This window comes from Amblyomma americanum, chromosome 1, assembly GCF_052857255.1.
Source record: "Amblyomma americanum isolate KBUSLIRL-KWMA chromosome 1, ASM5285725v1, whole genome shotgun sequence".
Lineage (NCBI taxonomy): Eukaryota > Metazoa > Arthropoda > Arachnida > Ixodida > Ixodidae > Amblyomma > Amblyomma americanum.
Window position 1 is genome coordinate 37,561,834 of NC_135497.1, and position 27,556 is coordinate 37,589,389.

The following is a 27,556-nucleotide window of genomic DNA, read 5'->3' on the forward strand; positions in this document are numbered from 1 at the left end:
CATTACCAGTTTTGTTGGGCAGCACTAGGGTGACGTGCACGAAATAGGAGAATTGGCTTTCGTCTGCACGTGTTCTGAGAATGCTTTTCATTGACACACAGACGAGAAGGCACAACTTTGATCACTAGCATTATGGCAGTTCCTCGTGCTTAGCGTTGATAACTGCTGATAATTGGGGGATAATTGCTGGTCAATGCTTGCAAGCCCATCTAGGTTGAGGCAACAATCACCTCTGAGATGCAATGAAGCATGAGGACAGACAACGAGGGGCCAGCCAGCGAGACCTGCATTTCCCATGCCTATGATAAGACTTTTCACTACGCAAGGGAAGATGCCTTTGTCCCTCCCCTCTCATATCAGTTTCAGCAGCAAGGTTCAGCAGTGGTGACAGCAGCCCACTGTGCCAAGCACATCAGTCAATAAGCGGCCATGGGGGAGTGCCGATCCTAGAAATCGGAGGACAAAAGCACACATCCCTACAACAGGCCCCTCATGGCACCAACCATCCAGACCTGGCCAGCCAGATCAGCGGAAATCATATGAGACAAAGCTGTGGAAAGGGAGAGAGAAGCCTGAAGACGTCAGCTGGCTGCCCGAATAGAGGTTATCAAAGTCCCCAACTTAGGGAACTAGAGAAGGAGGACCCTTTAAAAAACGGTGCCAAAAGGAGCAAAGAGGGGTGCAGAGGCAGATAGGTGTGTGGAAGCAAATGACAGTATTTCCTGACATCATGAAATAAGCAGCGCTTGCAGACGTTTGCAGACGAGGACAGTGAAGGAAAAAGGACACACTCAACTGCGCTGAACTATCCTCGACTGCAAGCGCTGCTTATCCCAAGATGTCTGAAAACCAGCTAGCCTAGCAACTTACCTTTCTCAGGCTTACCTTTCTCACGCAAGACAGGCTTTTACCCACAAAGCAAGCCACACCGGACTAACCGCCAAGCAAGACAAGCACACGAGATTGATTCCTCAACTCACCGGGCCGAGCCAGCGGTGAGCTAAAAATACTAAATTGTTTTGCCACGATACTGCTTCATTAGCTAGGTTGATTCCTCAACTCACCGGACCGAGCCAGCGGTGAGCTAAATATACTAAATTGTTTTGCCAGGATACTGCTTCGTTAGCTCATTTCTCCTTACCTCAGCAGAATTCGCTTGTATTGTGGTGAACCCCCAAAACGTGGGCGCTGCACACAAACACAACACATAATAGCGCCTTCGTGCAAATGGACAAGCAAACAGTGATTCACTCTGCTGCTTTGAAAATGAATGCCCAATGTGTAAATGCATATTATTACGGTCACCTGATGCCTCTATAAAGCAAGGTGTAGGTGCATTCATACAGCTGCATTATTTTCCAAATGCCTCTGCTATGAAAAGTATTACCATTAACCTCAAGAAATGCCAAAATTTGAGAACAGCCATTCCTGCAACAACTGCTGGAAATTGGTAGTGATTTTCCCGGCATGCACAGAGGAATAGAGCCAGAATGCAAGCTCAGGAGCACCAGTTCTAGACAAGAGTGCACCTGCACCTCAGAGTAGCTGGTGAATCTCTGCAGTTGGTAGCCTCTGTAGCGCTTGTGTGATGGGCTGAATGGCTGGTTACCAGGTGACACCGGGCGTTTGAAAGCCATATATGGGTTGAGCAGCGCAGTGAGGGGCGTACCCAGCAGCTCGGACTGGCTTGCATCTGCTGACTGCAAATACAATAAATAACAGAAAGAAAGGAAAACATGAGCAAACCATCAAGCTGGGCTAGCTTGCTGGTAATGAGAGCCAAACACAGCCAAGTGTCACAAACCTGTTTTTTTTTTTTTTAAGCTAGAATTTCAGGCATGCATAATGTACGTCGACTGTAATCTCAGATTTGCCGCAACTCACTACCCTACCCCATCACTTGGACCTTACTCTCACTCATTGTGGCACATACCTCGATACCACCACACTCGCGTTTCCCTCCTCTGCCCATTCACCCCCGCTCACATCCACTGAACAGCAAAGTCTGCCACATGTGCTGTCATGAGGACACTGTCCCTTTAGTTTTTTTTTTTTTTCTCTTATTTTGCCGACAGTGGAGAAGATTAGAAGTTTACCCGGTTGCCTGAAATAATCAGCAATATATGGCACTACAAATGTTGCAGAGAATTACATTTTGTCTTTAGGCTGCAAGAACAAGCGCACACCGAAGAGGTCTAGATATTTTTTTTTGAGTGCGGAAAATCTAATGCATTTAGGCATGTAAAGTGCGATGCTGCATTTTCCTCAACCCTAATGGCTCTCGCTCTTTTTGCCCTGGGCTTTCCAGGTGACAGGATTCTCTCGGGATCATGAGATTGTTGAACCTCAGGTCATGGACTTATTTGATTTGATAGACCTACAGTCAACCGGACTGACCAGGACTTTGATCACAATCTGAATGTGAGCCCGGTCTTACGACTCAGATCGTGATCTGAATGTGAGTCCGGACTCGCATACAACTCGGATCATGATCTGGAATGAGTCTGAGTGAGTAGACTCGTGAGTGAGTCCGCCAACCTATCGGGGCTACCTGTTATTTGCCGATAGCAAACATTTTTTCCAGCCTAAAGCATTCCGATGTCTTGCCATTTTGGCCCTTTCACTGCTGGACAGCAAATTAGTCTTTGGAAGCGAATGGGTTAATGCACGCAGCCTCCCAAGCAGGTGTGGCTGTCGCCGTGCCACCACTCCTGCGCCTGTGTGCCTTTCTTTGCTTTTTCTTCTCCATTTAACTCTTTCAGTGCCTCTTTCTCAACGACCCACACCGTGCTCTTTCTATATCCGTAGCCATCTTCTCCTTTGCACCTGCTTGCAGTGCACCCAAGGTCATCAAAAAGATCTTCTAGTGGCTCTTATGCGTGGTGGTGAAGGTTGCTTTAAATAAACAGTTAACCTTACGAGATGCAAGTTCTCCCCGAGTAAAGGGATTTAGCAATAATAAATTTTCAGGATGTCACTGTATCTTGCCAATCTTCTCTAAACACCTCAGACGAAAACCCGCCTCTCACACTCATAACTTCATTCATGTACACCCACATTGACATCCACTTGCTCACACACCCTACCACCCACTCAAGAGGGGTGAGCTGTCTCACGCCTCATGTAACCTTCGTCGCCATCAGGTGGGACCAAGGAGGTTGTATAAAGACTTCTGGAGTGGCAGGTCCCCATACCCGCCTATGCAAGCTGCTGACACCGAGGGAGCCAGTAGGCGGCCATATTTGGGGGGGCAAAAGCAGGCCATGCTCGTTCGGTTGCACATAAAGAACAAATACTTTCGCTTCGCCACAAGTTAAAGAATCTGCATATTAATGACTTATGCTGTCATATGTGCTATTAAGGTGTCTCATTGTATTGTAATGCAATAATTACCCCCCGGAGACAGCAGAAAAACCAATGCAGGGACAGTTGCTTATAGTCTCCTGTAATCCAGATACACGCACTCTTTATACGGCTCTGCAGTAATGGTGTCGATAAATAGCTAAAACTTGTGAAGTTTTCTGTATTTATGACTCTTGAGGATAGCTGCTAGACGCACTTCTAATTTTCCATGCTCGTCCTCGTAGTTGCTAGCATCAAACGTGAACTTGCATGGTATGAAGTGCTCTCGTCAAACATTGCGCATTCTCAGGAATATGTAGGCTAAAATATTTTTAACCTAGAAATTTTCGTACCTTTCGAAGCTTAACAGCATAGGGCAGTACACAAACAATCTGAGGCAGGTTGATGGCCAAAAAAGTTTTATTTGGCATAATTTTATTGTGAGCGCATAAGCAGAGATTGACAGATATTTACAAAAGTCAATGAAATACAAAGCATTCACAAATAATCACAAAGAAACACTGAGGAAATGGGACCAGCCAAAAACACTTGTAAAACCCTCGCAAGATGCCAGCATCAGACCAGAGATTTCAAGCAGGCTTTGATGATGCAAGTTCACTGGTGATTCTTCATTTCAATCACTGGTTTTTGAGTATTATGAGTCTGGACAGTAATGGTCGCACTCTTTTTACACAATTTGTCCGGTTATTTCTTTCGTGGCATGGTGTATCCCGATTCTCACATAGTAATCAGCAGCTGTCTTGGAGAGTTTGTAGACGTGATTATCCATTGGGTCACAATCTAAAAGGTGACGTTCAAGATGTGCAAAACAGGCTCTCTCGAAGACCGTGGTCAAGAGCTCTATGACCAGCCATCTACACTTTGCATGTAGCACCTTGGCATTTTTACATTCAGCTTCCAATGACCGAAAGCCCTTCTCGACAGCATCACAAGTGAACAGCACGTCCTTGGATGGAGCCACAAGTCCACCATGGCTCTTTGCTTGAATAAGCACAGGTAGCTGACTGGACTGCAGTGCAGAAATGTACTCTTCGCAAGATGTTTTTGCAGCAACCTTGCATGCTACAAATCCTGCAATGTAAGCAACTATGGAGCGAACAACTGCCGAGAGGCCTTTTGGCACAACCACACGGTACGTGTAATCATGGCCATCATCAACTGGCTCTAGAATTGCACATCGTCTCTGCTGAGTGACAGCCGTCGACTACTCTGCGTATACAGCACATGACACATTTAGCACTGTCATAACATCCTCAGCACAGTTCCCTGCATCAGACGACCGAACCTCAGTTTGAATTAGCAGAAGCTTGTAAGCTGCTTTGAATTAGCAGGCAGTAGGATTATTACAGTAGCCTCCACTTCCCGTTATAGAGCCAAAGAACACTTCTAAGTGGTCTTGCGACATTTTGTGAGTCAACAGGTAGTTCATCCTTTTCTTTGCCACCAGCTCATCAAACAATGCTTGTGTACGCTTCGTGCATACAAGCAAGCCGACAAATCCGGTTTTCGTTGTTCCCTGAACTATCAGCCGCCCACATGCATCACACAATCCTTGGGTATATTCTTCTGCCTTCTGCAGGAATGCAATGAAGCTTCATTGTCTTCACGCAGCGCAGCCCGATATGACCGTGTCAATGGATTCCTTGAATTCAAAAGGTCAAACAGCCGATCAAAAATGCGAATGAGCCTTGCTGTGGCATGTGCACCTTTAAACTGAGGCAGTTTCAAGGTTGGTTCACAGAAGTCCAGTCCATCAGCGACAGAAGAGCTCAAGGTTTGTACTGCAAGTTGAACTCTCATCTTTTTTTTCTCCCATTCGAGATGGACTTCTGTTAACTTGTTCCCGAGATGCAGTCCTTCCTTCCGCTGCAACACCTCCAGTGCCTCAATAAACAACCACTTAGCGCAGTAGCCTTCAGAATCTGCGAGCTCACCAACTGACCCTAAACAGTTCCTAACTAATTTTACATACAGCAAGCATCAAGAATTATAGTCCGATGGATGGTTGAAGAAAGTCTTCAGGCTGCCTGATCAGAGGCTGAGGTTGGCACCAAGGCATCGCGCCAATGTGAAGTTGGATATAAAGTTGCCAATGTAAATTTAAAGTTGGATGGCGCTACATCAAAAGTTAGACAACTTCTACACCTGCTGATGCCAGCTTGCTTTTTGATACATGTCATCTACCATGAGTGTTACCAATAGCGGCTCCTCTCGGCTTTGCACCACATTTTTCAAGAAGTCTAATGCTTCTGATGTGAACCCAGGTTCGCCATTGACAGACCTGTACCATTCACGCAGTGTGGGCAAAGCATTATTAAATTTTTATCGCTCATATTTATACACCACTGGCGAATAAAAATGCATCGCTAATGCGAAGGCGCACAACTCGGGTGGATATTTTTTGGACCCACTGTCCACTGCGGTCCAAAGAAGCTGTCATGTGAAAATGATGCTTAAAAAGTTCCTGTCCTTTTTCTGAAAGGATTTTTTTGTCTAAGTTCTGCAAGCACCTCGCTGAGTGGCATCATACCACTTTGCCAATCTGCCTTTCTTCTGTTGGAGTGTTCTTACTTTCTTTTTCAACTGCTCGACCTGGTCCTCACACTCTGCCGGTACCAATCTTTCGTTGGAGATACAGGTTCAGGATCAACTTCCTCTGCTTCTTCATGGCGCTGTGTGAGTCCTGGGAGGATTTCGCTTTCTTTTTTGCTGCACAGAACAGAAAATTAACAACATAACTTTCCACTGAGTATACAGTTGCTTTGAATAAAAGCTGTCACCAGTTCGTTTATTACTTTGTTATTTTCTGGTAGCATTCCAAAAATTAAGAAGCATTTCCAGTTACTCACAGGTTTCTGTTAATGTGTTGGATATGCTGGGAAGATGGTAGGTATGCTACCTTCTTGCAACCTATAAACCTATAGTTGTCTGCCCAGTTCTGTCGAAGCAGGCGGGGTCGAATTGAACTGAGCAAAGTCAGTCTCCATTTTTCGGTCTCCAACCCTCTTCACGAACAGCAAGCTCCCATGAAGAGCACAGCGCGTCTTCTTTGGGAAACCTGTAATCAGCAATGTATTGTACAGGCCATTTCGCATGTGTAGAGGGACAGGATGACACACGAGTAATAAATGAGGTGTTGAAAGCCTTGCGTGTGTTAGCGTTCATCTGATCCACAAGTGTTTTCGATTTTGCCTTGAGTGAATTAAACAATGCGGCCGCTAAACTCCATAAGCGAACGCCTTTAGGCGCTTTGCTTGCTCAAAGCGCCGGACGAGGAGGCAATACATGCTATACAACGAGCACAGAAGCAGAGGTGATACAAGAGGACAGGCAAAAAAAAATATGAATACTTCCCAAGTCAGCGAGCACGAAATGAACGAGGGACTGGCAAAGCGCGACCCACGTTAACAAAACTATTATGTTGCAAGTGCTTGTTTAGCATCAGCAGGCGAAATTGAGTACCAAGAAATGCATGAACAAGTCTAACCTGTTACGGTACCCACATGCACTAGCTAAAGCAAACAAAGAAAAACTGTGGCTTACTTGTGAAACGTGAATCCTGGTGTCTTCTTCACACGGTTAGCACAGCCGAACGCGACGCACGAACCAACCATGGTTTGTCAGAACGCTAATAGTGGGCTTAGAATTCATTCATGAGAGCCAACACCGATGTAAATCCATGCGGCATCACCACGCAGTAAATAAAAAAACAAGTAAACACGCCGCTTACTCGACCACGCTACTGCCATCAATGCGGCCGCCTGTATGTTTTGCCCACCGCAAGATGGCGGCACGTCGACGTCACCTTTGGGCTCCTCCTCCACTCCAGAAAATTTATACATATAACCTCCTTGGGTGGGACACATGGTACTAGAAAGCTGAGGCACTTAAACCTGAATAGCACACAGTAACCCACACAAGGTAATGAGGCACATTTTCACACTGTACCCTTATTCCACCTTGACTATAAAATGATGCACAATGGACACGCACTGAGCTCTACATGCCAATCGGCATCTTGCACCACATGTTGGAATGTTTAACCAATCATCTTGTGACAAACGCTGAGGCTCTCTAGGATTTTAGGCCTGTAAGTGTTGCATGCTACTGCAGAGAGAGCAGTAAACATTTGCAGCGCAGTAAAATCTCGTTAATTCGACCTTCAAAGGACCAGAAAAAAAGTGTTCGAATTATTGAATGGTGCCAAGAAAACTGCTGAAAGCTGTTTGCATCACAGTAATTTTATCTAATGAATGCCTGGATGATGGTTGTCTATATCAGAAATAAAAACTATGCGACAACATGGATTTTTCAAGGTTTCGTCAAGTGCTTTGATATGCGCATACAGCTGGGGGATGTCAAAAAATTGCTCAGAAATCCTAAAGGCCTCTGTGGGCCTTTTCGCAGCGCGACGCAGTAGCAGTGCTGCCTCTTCACAAACAGCCGCTTCACGTTTTGAGCATGCTTCACCGCATGGACTGTGAAAAGCGAGTTTCAGTGTACTGGAAAAACAAAAGAAGCATGTGGATTGAAGCAAGGGAAATATGCATAGTCGGCACTAGAACGGCGCGACGCTATTCCAAAATAAAAATAATAAACCAGCGACACGCCAAACAGCATCTGAAACAGTGTGATTGGCTGATGTGCACACCCAGTGGAAGCCACGGGATGGCGTGAAGTCAAGGAAAACAAAACTGGAATTATGCGACTGAGCTAAATTTCGGCAATGGAAGACTTATGATCGTCGCCGCGACTGCCATAGCGCACACGCCTGAGATGCGTTGGCACAATGGTTTCGTGCAATTCGAGTTCGGGGAGGTCTGTTTGAATAATTGCTGGTTGCACTGGTCATATTTCAATGCGATTCCCCATCCAAATTAACCGGTGCGAGCCCGCCCATATCCGAACTAACAAGTGTCCAACGCCATAGGCTTACATGGGTGTTGGCTGGGACCGCACTCCTAGTTCAAATTATCCGAATTAACAAGGTTTCACTGTATGTATTTATAGACGAGAATACGATACTCTCGCACTGGGACCGGTTCGCGTGTACTCTCAATCCCAGGCAACAGGTACCATCTTTTGCCGGGCTGCCAATACGCTATGAAGTGCCTTTGCGCCATACACAACAAGCAAGCTTTGTAACCTCTCAGAGTGCTTAAACATGTCCGTGTCATCCTCCTGGAAGTACAAGAAGTCTTCTGGGTACCACTTCGTTGTCTACGCATGCATTAACAGACAGAGGAAAAGAAACAGCTGGGTTGTGGAGTGCTGTGTGCGATGTGCGCGACCTGCGTCGAGAGCTCTGCCACTGCGGAGTGTTCAGCCTGCATAGTTTCCCATCGGGCGTTAAAAATGCCAACCTGTATGAAATATGGGTTACTGCATAGATGAGGCAAGTACAAAAGCACGAGTAAGTATTCTGTTTGAAACGGTCAACCTAACTATGTGGTCATCGCGATACGTTTAGCATTCAGCGACCGTGTTATGGGAACATGCTGATATGCTTTAAGCATTGGGGACGCAGTGAATAAACGTCTCCTTAGTAGAGTTAGAGCCTGTTTTTTTGCTGGGAGTCGCTCTGCCGCTCTCCTCCCTGCAGATGTTGAGTTCACTGCAGTGGTGCCCGTGCAGCCCGAAGCTACAGCGTTGATTTCCTGTGTTTACTCGTTAGCGGCATCGACTTATATAGTCATGCTGGAACAGCGCGGTGGCTTGCGGTATGACCGATAGAACGCAATGAATTTCGTCATGTAGGGCGATCCTCCATGAGCACATTTATGCCGCTAGGAATTGGCTCTCATTTGTAGATCAAGTGCTTAAGTGCTATTAAGTAGGTAATGCTTCGGCAGGGTTCCCTGCATTATTGTATACCCTGGATTTCGCAGTACTGCAGCTATGCACATTCGTAATTCGTAGCTCGCAACAAGTGCCAGCCTCAGAGGGTTTGAGATAGTGGCTTGACAAAACCATATCAGACCTATTTGTACAGGTATTCCTGCATTACCATGAAAAGGGCAAGCATGAACAGCTCGTAGTAATGCTCGCTGCATACTGAACTCTGCCTCATCATTCGGTTTGGTTTTATGAGGTTTAAAGTGCCAAAACGACGCCTCAACGTTTCGCGGACCTGTAACAACACATGGTTTGAGAAAATCGCATGTGAAGTTCTTGCACTCGCCAAGGGGCCTGCAAAGCCCATCACCATTGGACATAACGGCCTCACTGAAAGTCGCAGGATTATAAACTCGATCACTGCAAATTATGTTTTCAATTACGGCATCATGCAGCGTTTACATAGAGCCATTTAGCCGGTGCTCCCGTGTGTGCCCTGTGTCATGTCGCCTTGCATGGCAGCCCAAAAGTCCACGTTGAACAGATGGCACCGCAGCACTTTCAAAATGGTGGCGCTCAAATTTATTCCGTGCCCTGGTCTATAACCAATATAGGTTATTTCAATTGACCTACAATGCCTTCTTTTAGTCAGCATGCCTTTTTATGAGGGCAGTGGCCAGCAAACAGATATCAGGATAGACAATTCAGGCACACGCACTAAGATGCAGACTGTCAGAAGATGTGGTTGCGGACTCCTCATGAAATATGTTTTCTCTAGCAGAAGGCAGAGCAAAAGTTCTCGTCAGTTTAAAACAACTGCCCTCTCTTGATCGAACTCAAGCACAGCATGTTAGATGACACCGAGACTGTTTTCATCTGTAGCAGCAAGGCATCAGGCCATAAAAGACCTGGTCAGGAGTTATTACAGACAACAATGGCCCTGGGATGCCACCCCATACCCACCGCGACTGAGGAAAGACAAACGTGCTGACTATGACTGAAAGGGCCTCACGTGAGTTAATAGTTAATCAGCAAGTGCACAAACAATATGATTAACATATGATCTCTTTCCTGCAAGTCAGCCTCAAAATAGAAGGAAAAGAACAAAAATTCTGGAGTGAAATGTTCAGCCACCTCTTCTGACGAGCCACAGGCAGGCGAGTTTTCACAGGGATTGAGAACATTTTCCTTCAATTCATTCGCTAGCAGTGTTTGAGATGCTTGGTACAAGGGTGAGTGGAGAAGCTTTGCAATTGGGCCAGGCAGGTGAGGCTCGTGCTCCTGAAAAAGCAAAAAAAAAAGCAATCAGCACTTTTGGACATATTGAGCAGTAATTGCATAGGTCAGCTTATTTTAAGAACATTTAGAGGTTAACCCAACCCCAGACCATTCACAAGAAAGATGGTTTGGTTTGGTTTATGGGGTTTAACGTCCCAAAGCGACTCAGGCTATGAGAGACGCCGTAGTGAAGGGCTCCAGAAATTTCGACCACCTGGGGTTATTTAACGTGCACTGACATCGTGCAGTACGCGGGCCTCTAAAATTTCGCCTCCATCGAAATTCGACTGCCGCAGCCGGGATCGAACCCGCGTCTTTCGGGCCAGCAGCCGAGCGCCATGACCACTCAGCCACCATGGCGGCTTCACAAGAAAGATGGTTTATGGTTTATGGGGTTCAATGTCCCAAAGAGACTCCAGCGATAAGGGACGCTGTAATGGAGAGCTTCGGAAAATTTCGGCCACGTGGAGTTCTTTAACGTGCACTGACATTGCATAGTACATGAGTCTCTAGCATTTTGCCCCCAATGAAATGTGACCGCCGTGGCTGGAATCAAGCCCGCGTCTTTCAGTTCAGTAGCCGAGCACCATAACCACTGAGCCACCGTGGCAGCTTCACAGGAAAGAACAAATGATCGACTAGGGTGCACCAGCTGCACAAACTAAAGAAGTTAATAGTTATTTCTGCAGCCATCTTCATTCACAGCAAGTTCGTTATTAAAAAGAAACATTTGGGATTATGAACGGTTGAGAATATTATAATAAACTCAGAAATGGCAGCCTATATTATCTTCCAACATTATCCAACATATTTCACAGCTGAAGAAGTTGTGTAATATATATCTATCTTTTGATGAGGTCAGTCATACACAGCACATTATTAAAATATATGCCATCTATTTCCACTGCTGAGGTGGGTACAGAGACTAAATATAATGTCTGAAACCAACAGCTAAATTTGAGCGCAGAACCCAGATGTCTACGAAGCTGCTCCCCTGTTCAACAACACAATTAAGATTTTAAAAAAATAGCCAAGAAAGAACAGGTGACCTATGGCTGTAGTGAAGCACATTGACTTGCAAGGCTTTGCAGTAAAGTGCTTGCCTTTTACTTCATGCCCAAGTACTGTCAAACACAAATCCTAAGCACCATGAGAGATACACAGCTGATAACAATGTGTTTTGAACTAAATTTGTAGTCTGGTAAGTTTAAGAAGGACACTTTACTGGACATTAGCAGTATACTTCATTTGTAAAAGGTCTTCCCATACTTTTCACCATGGGGGAGGACAGTGGCAGCAATAGATGTACCGCACCCCAGGAGTGCATACACATACATCCACACATGTGGCACACTTTCTTTTTTAGTGCGCCAGCACTAAAACCTCCAGTCTCAAATTTTGCCTGTTCTTGTCTGACCGAAGCCTCTAGCAAGTAGCCCACTGGGTTGTGGACAACCTGCCAGCAGGCTTTATGGCCAACTATGCAAAACACTTTATGGCAAAACACTATATGGCCCCGAGTGGTTTTCAATCCCATGGCGGCGTGAACAGATCAGCACCGCTGGCCACTGCATTAGACCACTATGCCATTACTGCAGCTGAACGTCCCAAATGTTTAACTGCCAATCTCTCTTGCTGTGCTTTGATGTCGTCTTCATCAACTTCCATCCATGAACAACGGATCCAGAACACACTGCTACCGCACTGCCCTCTTAAACTGAGCCTCGAACCGAAACTGAAGTGAAAACCAAAGTGAAAACCACACTGAATCGTCTGCCGTTTTTTTGTATTTTATTCGCATTCATCAAAGCAGCATCTTGTTTATAATTTTCGTGTGAAACATGAAGGCCGTCAAGGTTTCAATGTTTATGTTCGTTATGTTTCAATACGGTAGGCCCCTGAGAACAAGTTTGTAACACCTGCGTGTTCGCTGAATCAGGTTTTGTTTCCACTAACGTTCATTTTATCTGTCGGTGACCTAGTGTGCATCGCAACCGCCATGTTGGCTTCATTCACACTAAGCAAGTGTTTGTTTTAAGTGGAGTCATTTAAGTGGGCTCAACCGCATATAAGTATGCCCACCACTTATGTGAGCTGGCAATGTACACTAAACAAAAAAAATAAAAAGGACCATGCACCAGGAGCTCACAGGAAGTTCAAGCAAGGTCACCCACCTGGAACGAGTCATCGAGGCTGCACAAGAAGCCATCCTCACTGCTACTAGTGCAGCCAGAGGCGCCAGCACCACTGTGGTCATCCCAGGACACGCTCTGCAAATAAAAATTATTACTCTTGCACCAGTCACAAAAGAGTGATATATCGGCTGAATCATTTACAATCGGAAAGCTCCCACAAATGAGCAAACAGTAGTTACAGCAAATGTTCTTGATGAATGGCAATTAAGGATAGAACATAGCACAACCCAGCGTCTGTCTGTGTCCTCCATGCTCGCATACCATATACAATTAAGGCAATGACAAAGCCTGCAGTACACTATAGTAGTTGAATTTGCACCTGAAAATATGAAAAAAATTGGCCGAGAACCATTCACTTCCAGCTAGAAGTTGCAACGAGGAAAAGGCAGCCTATTCTGTCTTCACACTGAATTGGTTAAACACATGCAGACCCTTAGCAGTATTGGAGTTAAAGGGCAACTGAAGAGGTTTTACAATTTGGTGAACTTAAAAGGGATTGAATGTGTTAAACTTGCAGGTAAAGAATGCAAAGTCTTTTTGTGTTAACATTTGAAATGGTGATGTAATTGCTGAATGAAGCTGTGAGGGAGTTCAGGCTCCTCAACAGCACACAAAACTGGGTGAGCACCACAGGATGACATCAATTATGACAGTGGTACATTTCCAGCACAAAAAAATTTCACCAAAAGTAAAGGCCATGAAGCATTGTTTAGTGGCACCTGACAATGCATGGCAGGGTGTGGGCGAAGCCAGCGGAAATATGGAATTTCCCTAACCATGGCATCATCACCAAGCTTCTCTGCGCATCTTCCGAGCTGTGAGGAGAAATCTGAATATCATCACAGTTTTAATCAGCGATTACGTCACCATTTCAAATGTTAGCGTAAAAAGACTTTGCATGCTTCACCTATAAGGTTCACGCATTAGAATCCTTGAATCTCATTGAATTCTTAAAAATCAATTATATGACTTTCTGAACTCTGATGCTTGCCCAGTAGCACAAGACGCATTTACAGCCCAAAAAACTGCACTTACAAATTTTCCCGCCACTTAATTGAAACTGGTGACGTCTACACCAGAAAGGGACACCATGGTCACTATTCTGAAGTGAATTGCCATTGCCTAGCCTCTCTCTCGGATTCATGCTCAAAAAATTCTGTCAATGCATGAAGTTCGCTGTTGCTTCATTTTTGGCCTCTTTCAACTTAAAAAAGCAATGTCTTTATCTTCAGAATGCTGTATTCCCCCAAAACATGTCAAGTGACACGCACGCACACACACACGCATGCATGCGTGCACGCACACGCGCACACACACACACGGTGTTCAGTGTTTATCTGTCCAGGTTGGAAAAAATTCTCCTGCGCAAACCACTGGTCTATTTCTGCTCAAGCATGGACCACAGGGTAGATTATGATAGTCTGCGTTTTTCGATAAATAATTTAACATTGGAAATTGCCTGGACTGTCATGGAAGCCGTGAAAAACTGGAGTTCTCTGCACACAGAATTTTCATCAAGGCGAGCGGGATAGCCGATTTGAGAGGCTGCACCATCTGGTGAACTGCGAGGCAACCAATATCCCTGCTCAGAGCTGGGGTAGGTCTCGCAGCACCCCAGATGGCACAGCCTATCAAATCTGCTGCTCCACTCGCCTAGACGAAAATTCTCCAAGCAGAAGACTGCAATTTTTCACCAATTCCGGACAATTCAGGCAAGTTCCAATGTTTAAATTATTTACTGAAAAATGCAGACTATCATAAGCCACCCCACGATCTATGCTTGAGCTCAAACAGGCAAGTACTTTGTGCAGGAGAATTTTTTACAACCCAGACAGATAAATAAGAAACACGCTGGATATATTTTAGTCTCCCCAGTAAAACTCATGAATACTCCAATAAAAATATTGTAACGGGGGCTTAGGTTAACGCTCAGGCGGCGGCGAAACCACGGTGGCGATCAAGTCTCTCGTATGTTCAGGTCAGCAGGCGCTTGGTCTGAGCGATGGCAGTGCGGCTACTTCTTTTCCTCAGTCAATATAGGATGATGCCCTTCTTCTTCACAATGCCTCCGGGGAGAAAAGGAGCCATCCTGGCGACTCAGGGTGCCGACAACAGAACCGGGTCATAGTATGGCTTGAGTCGTTGGACATGCACAGTCTCGCGACCACGCCGGCAAAGATCGGAAGACGGTGTGAGGGGCTCAATAAGGTAGTTCACGGAGGATGTGCACTCCAGGATGCGGTAGGGGCCATGGTATTTCGAAAGAAGTTTCTTTGAGAGGGGGCAGCAGTGGAAGGGATCCACAGCCAGGCGAGTGAACCGGGTGGGAAATCCGGATCAACCTGACCGTCGTCATGGCGGAGTTTTTGGCGCCCCTGAGTGTCTGCTGTGAGCAACCGTGCAATCTGACGGCAGTCTTCGGCGTGCTGGGCAGCTTCAGAAATAGTTGTACACTCAGGTGAGGCAGGGCGGTATGGGAGAACTGTGTCGATGAGAGCGGATGGATGTCGGCCGTACAGCAGAAAAAATGGGGAGAAACCGGTGGTGGACTGAGTAGCAGTGTTGTAGGCGCACGTAATGTAGGGTAGAATGAGGTCCCAGTTCGTGTGGTTGGCAGCAACGTACATTGCCAGCATGTCGCCCAGAGTGCGATTAAATCGTTCAGTTAGACCATTTGTTTGCAGATGGTAGGCTGTACAAGTCCAATGAATGACACTGCACTCGGCGAGTACAGCTTTAACGACATCAGACAAGAATACGCGTCCTCTGTCACTGAGGGGTTCACGAGGAGCACCGTGGCAAAGTATAAAGCGCTGCAAAATGAAGGACGCCACTTTACGAGCTGTAGCAGCCAGGAGCGCAGCGGTTTCTGCATACTGGGTCAATGGCAACAATGACCCAGCGGTTGCCAGCAGCGGTGTACTGCAGAGGGCCGTATATATCGATGCCAACACGGTCGAAGGGGCGAGGAGGACACTGCAGTGGCTGCAACTGTCCAGCAGACTGATGAGGCAGTTGCTTACGGCGTTGGCAGGACGGGCAGGAGCGGACGTACTTGAGGATGAAATTATACATGCCTCGCCAGTAGTACCGGAGACAGATGCGATTGTACGTCTTGAAGATTCCCGCATGGCCGCATTGTGGGTCAGTGTGGAAACAGGTGCAGATTTGGGACCGGAGATGTCGGGGGATGACAAGAAGCCATTTCCGTCCATCAGAGTTATAGTTGCGCCGATAGAGTAGATCATCGCGAATTGTAAAATGTGAAGCTTGGCGACGAAGGGCGCGGGATGCTGAAGGCTTAGATGGGTCGGAGAGAAAGTCAAGAAGAGAGGCAATCCATTCATCTTTACGCTGATCAGAAGGCATGTCGCAGGTGGTGAGCGAAGGCGCAGAGGATTCGAGGGCGGAGAGGCTGGCAAGCTCGGCCAGTATCGGGGAGCGGGACAGGGCATCAGCGTCCGGATGCTTGCGGCCCGACCGATATACGACACGTATGTTATACTCTTGGAGACGGAGAGCCCATTGAGCCAGACGACCGGAGAGATCTTTGAGCGGAGAACGCCAACATAGGGCATGGTGGTCGGTGACCACGTCAAATGGACGGCCATAGAGATAAGGTCGAAACTTTCCAAGGACCCAGACAATGGCCAAGCACTCTTTTTCCATCACGGAGTAGTTGGATTCAGCTTTCCTGAGGGTGCGGCTGGCGTAAGCAACATATTCGTCGAATCTAGACTTGCGTTGGGCGAGCGCAGCTCCGAGGCCAATGCCACTGTCGTCCGTGTGTACTTCAGTTGGGGCTTGCAGGTCAAAGTGACGCAAGATGGGTGGTGCCGTAAGGAGACTGCACAACGTGTTGTAGGCGTCGTCGCAGGCAGGCGACCAACTCGAAAAATCCACATTGCTGCCGAGAAGCTGAGTTAAAGGGGCGGCAATGACCGCAAAGTTGCGAATAAAACGTCGAAAATAGGAACAGAGGCCTAGGAAGCTGCGCAGTTCCTTAATGCAAGTAGGTTTTGGAAACGCAGTCACAGCACGAAGTTTGGCGGTGTCGGGGCGGACGCCCTCTTTTGACACAACGTGGCCTAAAATTGTCAGCTCACGAGCAGCAAATCGACACTTTTTTAAGTTCAGTTGAAAGCCGGCGTCCGTAAGGCATGTTAAGACGTGCTTCAGCCGGGACAGATGAGCGGCAAAGTCGGGCGAAAATATCACGATGTTGTCGAGATAACACAGGCACGACTTCCATTTCAGGCCACGCAGAATGCTGTCCATCATGCGCTCAAAAGTAGCCGGAGCATTACAGAAGCCAGAAGGCATGACGGTAAATTCATACGGGCCACCAGGGGTCACAATGCGATTTTAGGGCGGTCGTTGGCTGCCATGGGGACCTGCCAGTACCCAGAGCGTAAGTCGAGAGAAGAGAAGAGTTCCGCTCTTTGAAGGCAGTCCAGAGCATCATCAATGCGCGGAAGCGGGTAAACATCCTTTCGTGTGACCTTATTCAGGCGGCGGTAATCAACACAGAAACGAATAGAGTCATCTTTCTTTTTCACGATGACCACGGGCGAAGCCCAGGGACTGTGTGAGGCCTGGATCACGCCACTCTGAAGCATGGTGTCAACTTGGTCTTGAATCACTTGGCACTCACTGGCTGAGACACGATATGGGCGCTGACACAGAGGGGCGTGGTCACCGGTGTCGATATGGTGGGCGACAGTCGACGTGCGGGTCAAAGCGGGTTGGTGTGAATCGAAGGAGGAACGAAATTGATGAAGCAGAGCGAGAAGTTGAGTTCGTTGAGGTGCAGGAAGAGGGGTGTTGATGGAGGGAAGGAAAAGGTCTGGAGACGAAGTGGCGAGTGCAGGAACCGGCGGGTTGAGGGCATCGAAGTAAGGACGGCGAATCGTCATTTTCATCGTGATAGAGTATGAAGTCAATGATTTGCACGGTACCGAGGCACTCACCGCGACGCACAGCGGAAGCATATGTAAACGGATTGGTCACGAACAACGTGCTAAGGCCAGCTGACAGAGTGAGGACGGCGTATGGTACGGACAGGTACTTGCAGCACAGAAAGAGGGGCGATGGTGTAAAAAGTATGTTGCCGTCGCGAACAAGGTCAGAAGTGAGGGGCACAAGAACAGAAGAACAGGCAGGCAGTTCAGTGTCTTCGGCAACGACGGCTTTGGCAGGAGCAGCAGAAGGGGCATCGGGCGACGAGGAACCGCTGAGCGCAAAGAACTCAAGTTCAGCACGAGTAGAATCGATGACTGCGTTATGGCGCGACAGCAAGTCCCAACCCAAGATGATCTCAATAGAACAGGTTGGTAAAAAGACGAATTAAATCACGTAGAGGATTTCCTGAATAACGACGCGAGCCATACACGTCGCTAACGGCGCAACAGCCTGCGCGCTTGCGGTGCGCAGCGAGAATCCAGAAAGTAGGGTTGTCACTTTTCGCAAGGAGCGGCAAAAGGAGGCGGCCATGGCAGAAACAGCAGCACCGGTGTCGACAAGCGCCAGAACAGAAACACCCTCTACGGAAACGGCGATCAGATTGGTGGGACGTGGGACATAACTGAGGCCTTGGACATTTCGCTGGTGGCGAAGTTCTCGCCTCAGGAACTGCGGCATCTAGTTTTCCTCTTGCGAAAGATTTGGGCGCCGACGCATAGGAGAAAGGGAGCAGCGACGAGGAGAAGGTGAGCGCCGGGTGGAGAAGGTGGTGCGATCAGGTGAAAGCGGACGACTCTGTGGCGGCTCGGCTGGCGGTGAGTAGTCACTGGGAGGAGGCCAGTAACCGGCAACTGGGGAGATTGGCGCACGACAACGGCAAAGCCGGGTCACATGACCAGGCAGTCCGCAAGAGTAACAAATAGGCCGATTGTCACCAGTACGCCAGGGATTGCCGAATTGTCGAAGCGGTCGCAAAAAAGGCGTCAGAGCATGAGGAACTTGAGGCACAGACGCTTGAGGTGGAGCGTAGGTTGGGCGGTAGTTAGGTGGCCGCGACTGTGCGATGGCGGCAGCGTAGGTCACGGGTGCAGCGACAGGTGGGGGCGGAGGGACCGGTGGAAGGGCCTCAGCCACTTGTTCGCTGATGGCAGTGCAAAGGTCGGGCGCCAGGAACAAAGATTGCACGGAGGGGGATGGCAGAAGCGACAGCTAACGTGCAACTTCCTCACGCACAAAATCTTTGATGTGCGCGAACAGTTGCGAGTGGTCGGGTGCAGCCGACAGGCTGGCAAGCGACTTGACAGGCGCTGCTGCGTGCTGGCGAGTGATGAGCCTCTGCTTGCGCAGCTCGTCATAGCTCTGGCAGAGACTGACGACTCCGGCAACGGTGCGGTGATCTCGCGACAGCAGCATCTGAAAGGCGTCATCCTCGATGCCTTTCAAAATATGCTTGATCTTGTCCGCCTCGGACATCTGGGCGTTGACGCGCGAGCACAGGTTGACCACGTCTTCAATGTAGCTGGTGAACGTCTCACCAGACTGCAGAGAGCGCTCGCGCAAGCGGAGTTCGGCGCGCAGCTTGCGCACAGCAGGACGTCCGAACACTTCGGTGAGGTTCGCCTTGAAAGCAGTCCACGTGGAGAAGTCTGCTTCGTGGTTTCGAAACCACAAGTTGGCAACGCCAGTGAAATAAAAGATGACATTGTTCAACTTGGCGGTATCGTCCCACTTGCTATATGTGCTCACCCGCTCGTATGATGTGAGCCAGTCTTCAGCGTCATGATCGTCAGTACAGCTGAAGAGTGCCGGGTCCCGCTGCTGGAGGGAGCAGGAACAGAGGACTGGTGAGCCAACCTGCACGGCTTGGTGGTGGGCGGCTTCAGGCATAGCGGGCATAGAGGGGGTCGGTAGCGTGCAGTTGCGCAGGTCCAGGGTGGTACGAGGATGTTAAACAACCTCCACCAAATGTAACGGGGGCTTAGGTTAACGCTCAGGCGACGGCGAAACCACGATGGCGACCGAGTCTCTCATCTGTTCAAGTCAGCAGGCGCTCGGTCTCAGCGATGGTAGTGCGGCTACTACTTCTTTTCCTCAGTCAATATAGGATGATACTCTTCTTCTTCTTCACAATATTTTTAAACTAAACTTTCTCATGTTATAATATCAAAAAGCTTATGCACCACAGCTTTACAACTACTAAAAAAATATATAAAAATGTCTATCTTGTGGTTTTTCTAGCTGTCATAGCACTTAAGATACTGCGAGTCTTATTCTGGCAGACTTATTCACTAATGATCGAAAACAGTGCGTTGAAACACCTGAGCCATGCAACACAGTTCCAGAAGGAAATAGCTGTGTGCCAACAAAGCTTCTTATGGCTGGTGAGGCTCTGCAATGGTCTTGTTGCATTGCTCTGTAAAATGCTAAGAAAAAAAAAGCTCATTTTCCTGTCTATGTATGTGCTGTTGCACTATTGCAGATCAGCACAACAAAAACAACAGACGCTCCTAGACCTTGTGGGGATATAAAATCAAAGCCTTTCCACACCTTCCATGAAAATAAATGACATTTCTGACACTTCTCCAGGTACATAAAAATGTTTCCAACCAAATCAGTGATGGGCTAAACTTAAAAAAATGGTTCATAAGATGCAAAAACAAATTATTATTACGCACCGTGGCAGCTGTAGAAGACTTTATGCACGAGCCAGAACCATTGCTGGATGAATTTTCCTGGGAGCCAGCACTGCTGAAAAGGCTGCCAGCTGACTGAAATCCTTCGTCGTTGTCATGGTGCCCCTAGGAAGCAATTAGCACGCGCAAATTAAGAGACATGCAAGCACATATGGTACTCACACACGGAAACATCAGTAACATCTACAGTGTCCTGCTGAAACAAAATAAGGAGGCTATCTTTCAAATGACTCAGTGTGAAAAAGACATCCCCATGGCTTGATGAGTGAAAAAGATCAGTTTTCACTATCTGTAGTTGACAATGCTCTCCTTTTGTTTTTGCGGGTTTCTGTCAGTCCTTGGTTTGGGTGGTGATTTTCAACCAAAGTAAATGAACTCACTACAACAAGTTCACAACTTCGTACCCTGTTACTCTTGATACAGGCAATAACACTGCCATGCAACAAAAGGCTTTGAAATTTGACTAAGGCACATGCAGTATAGCTCTTCATGCACATATCACCAAAAACAAAACAAAACAAAACGAAAAACAAATCAGCAAGAATTTCTTGACTGAGATGGCACAGAATACCTACATAAAGAACTTCATCAAATGCAGAATTAAAACCAATAAAATGAAAATAACATCTCGAATTGCAAGGATAATGCGTAAACTCATAAAATCACACAAAAGCCGGATTAGAAATGCATTTTTGTAATGTCTGGCTTCAGTTACCCAGTGACTGCAAAAGTGAAAGCAACAAAGTTGTGAAGTAGCCAATTTTAAAAACCTACCAGGGAAGGCACCCATGAAAAAACTTCTTGCACAAAGTTGTGAATTTTCTGGTTACAACTAAATTTGAGAATGACTTTTGGATATTATATGCAAAGAGGAAAACTAGTTAAAAGACAGAAAAAGAACGTTCTCATCATGCATAATTATGGAGCAATAAATAAATGAATGCCCAAACTTTGTTCTCTCGTTTTGCTCCTGACTGTATGTCAAGCACTTATCTTTGACTCTCAAAAGAAGACCCCCAACACAGTTTCTACAACAATGCAACATGAAGTCACCTGACTTCAGTCTGTGTGACCTCTACCACTTGTATTCATATTGAAATAAGCAAAAAAAACTGCATTAACTCCATTCGCATGACGAACTACTGAAGCCTTATGCAATAATAAGAACAAAATTGTGAATGAAGCAATGCAGCCTTATAGAGAAATATCATGTTAGTAAACAAAGGTGGCACTACGGTCGCAGCAACGTGGGGTGTAGGCAAAAACGTAGCATGCCTAAGCTGCACCAAGCGATCCTGCCTTCAAAAATAACCCGCGTGTGAATATTTCAAAGCATGCATGTCGTTTATCTACACAAGGTGGGCTCAAAGACCCATTTCCCAAGCATTTCACCCCAGAGAGGCCGAGCACCAGGCCAAGGAAAAGTTTGTACCCATTGTATCGCCGGTGGGTACCCGGTGACACTGGTGCGACAGGTTCAGACAGGGGCAGACAGGTTCAAAGGGCCAGAACTACTCTCCAAGTGGAGCGCTACACCAGCTTCCTTTGCTGCTCTTGTTGGCAGCATGCAACAGCTAAGCCAAAGCTAAGGTAGTAATCAGCAGCTCACAGCACGCAGTTCTGAATTTCACCCATGGTCATATTTCAGTTGAAGCGTTTTGCATACTCGCATCGAATCCGCCTAAACACCTCACCCTCCTCCAGGGCTCACTTTCTAAGCAGCTTATCATCCTGCCTCTGACATGCCAGCCCTGGTGAGGAAGGACCCCATAATCACTTCAGGCGACTTGCTCCAATACAATCATCTTTCTTGCCAACCCTATCCAGGTCCGCGCCCAGAACTTACAAAGACAGAGGCCCTCCTTTGGCGCCAACTCCGAACAGACACTTTTCCAAATCCCAAGAGATTTCATATAATCTTTCCCAAACGCGATGCCCCAACGTGTAAATACTGCAGCAGTTCAGCAGACCTTTCATATGGTCTGGACTTGCCCACGGCAATACAGCCTTGCACCCACATACCACCCTTGGGAGGCTCATCTACGAAGCTCTACCTTGGATGACCAATGAGCACTCATCGGTCTTGCTCTAGAGGCTGCCAGATTCCAAGCAGCCCGGCCCAACCCTAGATTTCGGGCCCTTGGCCCCTTGACTGTCCAATAAAGGTTCACCAACCAACAGCGAGCAACTGTATTGACTGATTAAATGAAGCAAAGAAAGTGAGATGTAGACGGAAACTAACTGTCTACAGTTCTACACTTCTTGGCCAATAAAGCGTACCCAACTGTTAGTGAATGAATGAGGACGAAACCATGGGCGATGCGAAACAGCTTTGCCCGCACTTTCACATGACGAACCTTGTGATGTGCTTCCCATTTTGTCTGAGCCACTTCACTTCGGAAAACATGGAAAGTTATTGGACATTTGAAGTACAGACACCTAAACTTTGTAGCATGTCTTCTTTAAAATCATGCGCAAGACATTACTGTACATGAATGGCAACATATCTGCCTATAACCGCAAAATAATATATGATCTAATTTTTTCTCATGCAGTTCTTTTTTCACGCTCATGCTGTACAGCACCGTGATGCCAAATATCTGTATAGGTCACCCGAGGCATGAAAAACTACAGTATAATCATTGCTTCTTCATTCGTTGTCATTCCAGTTCTTGAGGCAGACTGGGTTTAGCACTGTAGTGAATTGAAACAAAGAAGCAGCAATTATATCACTGCTTTTTCATGCCTCGCGTGACCTATACAGATCTTTGACGTCACAGCCATCGTTTGGCTGTTGAAACCGAAACAGCATGAGAGAGAAATTCAATCATAATTTAGCAGTCGCAGGCAAATACTATGTGGTGGTCTATGTATACTAATGCCTTATGCATCATTACAAAGAAGAAAACACACAACAAAAAATTGGGTGTCTATACTGCTTTAATTCATAGGGTTACTTTGAATAAGGCACATGCGATCTCTTTGTTCTTCCTCTGTCGAGTGTGCACTGAACTTAATCTGCCTGATGAAACAGATGTTTGTGGCAGGAGCCAACGTATTGCTCCACCAGCAGCGTATAAACACCCTGCGCGTCTAACTAAGCAGTGATGCACGCACCTCTAGCGGTGCCTCTGAAGTGGTGGCTTTGTGGTAGAGCATCCGCCTCGCATTCAGGAGGTGCTGGGTTTGATCCCCAGTGCCGCCAGGTACCCACCGGTTTACTAATGGGTACAAGATTTCCCCCCGCCTGGTGCTAGGCTCTTCTAGGGTGATATGCTTGGGACAAGGGTCTTGGACGAAACCGTGGTGTAGACGGGCCAGTGATTCATTTCGCCATTAAACTAAGTCCGCCTCGTGCGGTAAAAGCCCACTAGTGACCCTTTTTTACAGCAGCCGTGGCCAAGTAGTACAGCACCTGCCTCAGCTTCGTGAGGCGGTGGGTTTGATCCCCGCTGCTGGCTGGGTGCCCACCGGTTTTCTCAAAATGGGTACAAGCTATGCCCCAGCCTAGTGCTCGGCTTGCTAGGTTTGCATGGCTTGGGAAAGGAGCCTGAGCCTTCAAGCGCAGCGGTCCGGGGGTGAGGGGGGAGCAATGGGGCAGAATCTTGCGGTTTGCCGCAGAGGTTTTTTCCGTCACCTGTGCAGCCTAACAAAAGTAACGCTACCTGCTGTGCTGTTAGCTGCAACAGCACTTATCGCAGTTCGCCAGGGACAAAGTTTTGCCGCTTTCCGATGCGACATTGGGAGCACAAATGGGGAAACCTTTGCCTGTTTTCAGAAGTAAGCCCTTGATGCAATTTTTCTACATGCCTATTTTCATTACACATGCGTTTGTTGTCTTAAAATATCTATAAAAGGCTGTTTTCTTGTTGCATGTGTGCTCCCTGGAGTGAAACAATAAAGTATGTTAATAATTCTCTCGCTCCCTTTGCCATGACTCCATTTGTTGTCAGCCTGTGGCTGACGGCGACGCTACTTCGCTCCCATTTTCAGTCACACGTACATTCACGTCGTGGACATTGCCAGATTGGAAAACCTTAACGCCTTTATTCAAGTTCCCATCTCGAAAGAAAGCTGTGGGTCCATTGATCAGCCAGAACCCCACTGCATGGAGCTGGCTTGGGGCATCTATCGTCTGCGTCGTCGTCTGCTATGGTGCACAGTTTGCTTTCGTTCGCTTCTCATGCCATTTCAGAACTTCTTTTCATACAGAGCTGCCTAGGCTGTCCAGACTGAACAACTGTATCAGTGAGCAAAGGTAGTGCATGCAGCAGCATGTGGGACTTTTCGAGAAACTTGCACGATTTGGGGAAAATCAAAGCAGATATAGCACCTTTCAGAAGTATGTCTGGCTTAACACACATTTATTGCAGTGTTTTAAAAACAGATTGCCTTCGAAATGACGTTGCATATTTTGTTAGCCTTCTTCAAAGCACTCGCCAAAATCATGGAACACGTCATCTATACCCATATCATGGCATTCCTTGATTCGAACAACTTTTTTCAACCCGCTCAGCACGGGTTTCGCCGGGGTTATTCCTGCGAGACCCAACTTGCTACGTTCGTTCATGATCTGCACGCTAACCTTGATTGTAATCTACAGACTGACATCGTATCTTTAGATTTTGCGAAAGCCTTTGGTAAAGTACCCCATAAACACCTGCTGATAAAACTTTCCCAATTAAATTTGTACCCCCATATTTTGAAGTGGACTGAAGAGTTTTTAACCAATCGTTCGCAGTTAGTCTCCGTTAACAATAAGAACTAACTCACTCTTAATAACGTCGGGCGTTCCACAGGGATCTGTGCTTGGCCCACTACTGTTTCTCATATGCATTAATGATCTGCCTTCAAACGTAGCATCTAACATACGCATGTTTGCCAACGACTGTGTACTTTACCATGCTATTCTCACCACCGCTGACCAATCTTCTCTTCAAAATGATCTCAATGCTGTTCAGGAGTGGTGTAATAAGTGGCTAATAGAACTTAACCCACGTAAATGTAATCTTTTGTCCATCAGTCGCCGCCGTAATCCTCTAATTTTCTCTTATGAAATATCAGAAGTTCCCGTACAACTAGTTCAGTCATGCAAGTACCTAGGAATAACAATTTCTAGTGATCTTTCTTGGAGCTTGCATGTTACATAATATTGTCAGCAAACAAGACGTTAGGTTTCCTCAAGCGCCATCTTCACCATGCTCCCCAACATGTAAAGTTATTAGCTTACAAGTCATTCGTCAGGTCCAAACTAGAATTTGCATCGCCCATTTCAAATCCTCATCAAGCTTACCTCATCAACGCCCTCGAATCTGTTCAAAATCGCGCTGCTCGCTTCATTCATTCATGGTACTCTTATGACATCAGCATTTCCTCCTTAAAAACAGCATCCGGATTATCACCCTTATCGCTCCGCCGTCGCACTGCCAGCCTGTCTTTATTTCACAAATTCTTCCACAGCCCTATGCACATCGCACCTTATATTCTTCCCCCAGCACGCATATCTCATCGCACCAGCCATCACCTACAAGTTGCCCGTCCACGCTCAAGCACAGTCAATTTTTCTAATTCCTTCTTTCCTCGTGCAGCCGCAGACTGGAACGGCCTTCCAAACAACGTTGCCATCATCACTTGCCCAAGTCTTTTCGCTGAAAATGTAAAAACTTTCCTGTTATTGTGAATCTGTGCTTTTAATTGTTGCCACCCCTTATGTAACACCCTTCTTTTGGGGCCTTTAAGGTAATAAAATGAAATGAAATGGAACTGTTAACAAACGGCTACCTCCATGAGCAGACTGCAAAATGAAAAAAAAAAAAAAACTGTTTGGAAAGTTTTCTTCGCGTATGTTTTTATGGGTCGCACTCCCGCCCTGTACTCCCAGCAGAGAATGACAAAACGCGTGCTAGTATTGCGGTGTTTAAAAAATACATCGCTTTTGAAATGACATTTCAGAATTCCACAATCTGTTCTAGGGTGTACTCGGCTTTCCTTCACGAAGGTACATCATAACTGCACTGTGAAATCATTAAACTGCTTTGAAAACTTTTTTTGACATGTAATCCTATGGGGTGCTGTCGCCCTCGGCACTCAAAACTGGCCACTGGTGGCGCTGAATGCAGTGCCGATGGTAGAGGCACCTGGCAGGAGCAGGGTGCCTATAGGTATAGTGTTCTAGAACTCGGAAGTGCGTAGTCCGCGAGCAGAGAACAGGTCTTTTCAGTAATGAAAGCTCAGGGCGGCCGGAACAAGAGGGTGCTACGCGTAAGAGGAGTGCTATGAACGTGGAACAGACAGCTTGGCGAGCCGCCTCCGTTGCCGCAATTTGTGAGGAATTTGTCATCACGGTGCAATATTTGGCGTGTTTATGAGAGGCGCTAATTTGGAAAGTTTGCTGCTTGGATATCACAAGCTTCATCTAATATAAGAGACCAGGGCAGTTCGCGCCTAATCATCACAGTTCTATAGAAGCGCGGCATCTCTTCGCCGTTTTGCCCTAACAAACTGCTCGTACTTTTCCGTGTATATCTGTCCTTTGTTTACCCATACCCCGAGACATTTTCATTCGGCCGCCCTAAGTATTTCATGGCCTTTTATTGTAAGCACCTGATCAGTTGTATCGTTGGAGATCATCACACCTGAATTAGTCGTGCTAAAACTGAAACCAAGAACGCCTATTTCATCTCTACAACAATTAACCAGAGTTTACAAATCTTCCTGGCTATCTGCTAACACTACAAATTTGTCCACATACATTACACCTGGCAGGGTGCCTTCACAGCGTGCCACAACACCACAAGTGGCCGCGTTTCGATGGAGGCGAAACGCAAAGGCACCCGTGGCTGTGCCACGTTAGTGCAGGCGAAAGATCCCCAGGTGGTCGAAATTATTCCGAAGCCTTCCACTACAGCACCTCTGTCCCGCTTCTTTCATTCCCACCTTCCTCCCTTCGCTCACGGCGCGGTTGGGGTGTCCAGCGAGAAGCGAGACAAACCAATTTTTTTCCAGTAGCAGCACAGCATGTTTTCAGAAACATGAGCTGTTTGTCCCACCCGCCGCAGTGGCTCAGTGGTTAGGGCGCTCGACTACTGATCCGGAGTTCCCGGATTCGAACCCAACCGCGGCGGCTGCGTTTTTATGGAGGAAAAACGCTAAGTCGCCTGTGTGCTGTGCGATGTCAGTGCACGTTAAAGATCTCCAGGCGGTCGAAATTATTCCGGAGCCCTCCACTAC

At 47.0% G+C, this 27,556-nt stretch overlaps 1 protein-coding gene across 3 annotated transcripts in view; it reads right to left on the reverse strand.

The window, feature by feature from the left end:
- Positions 1–27,556, reverse strand: part of LOC144112662 (M-phase inducer phosphatase 1-B-like) — a 179,030-nt gene that overhangs the window by 40,491 nt on the left and 110,983 nt on the right. For all 3 annotated transcript variants that reach the window (XM_077645472.1, XM_077645473.1, XM_077645474.1), the window contains 4 exons: positions 20,309–20,431; positions 12,651–12,746; positions 10,333–10,479; positions 1,536–1,700 (listed from right to left, as the gene is read on the reverse strand). In XM_077645472.1, coding sequence (XP_077501598.1) covers positions 1,536–1,700; positions 10,333–10,479; positions 12,651–12,746; positions 20,309–20,431 — 531 coding nt within the window. The remainder of the gene's footprint in view (positions 1–1,535; positions 1,701–10,332; positions 10,480–12,650; positions 12,747–20,308; positions 20,432–27,556) is intronic.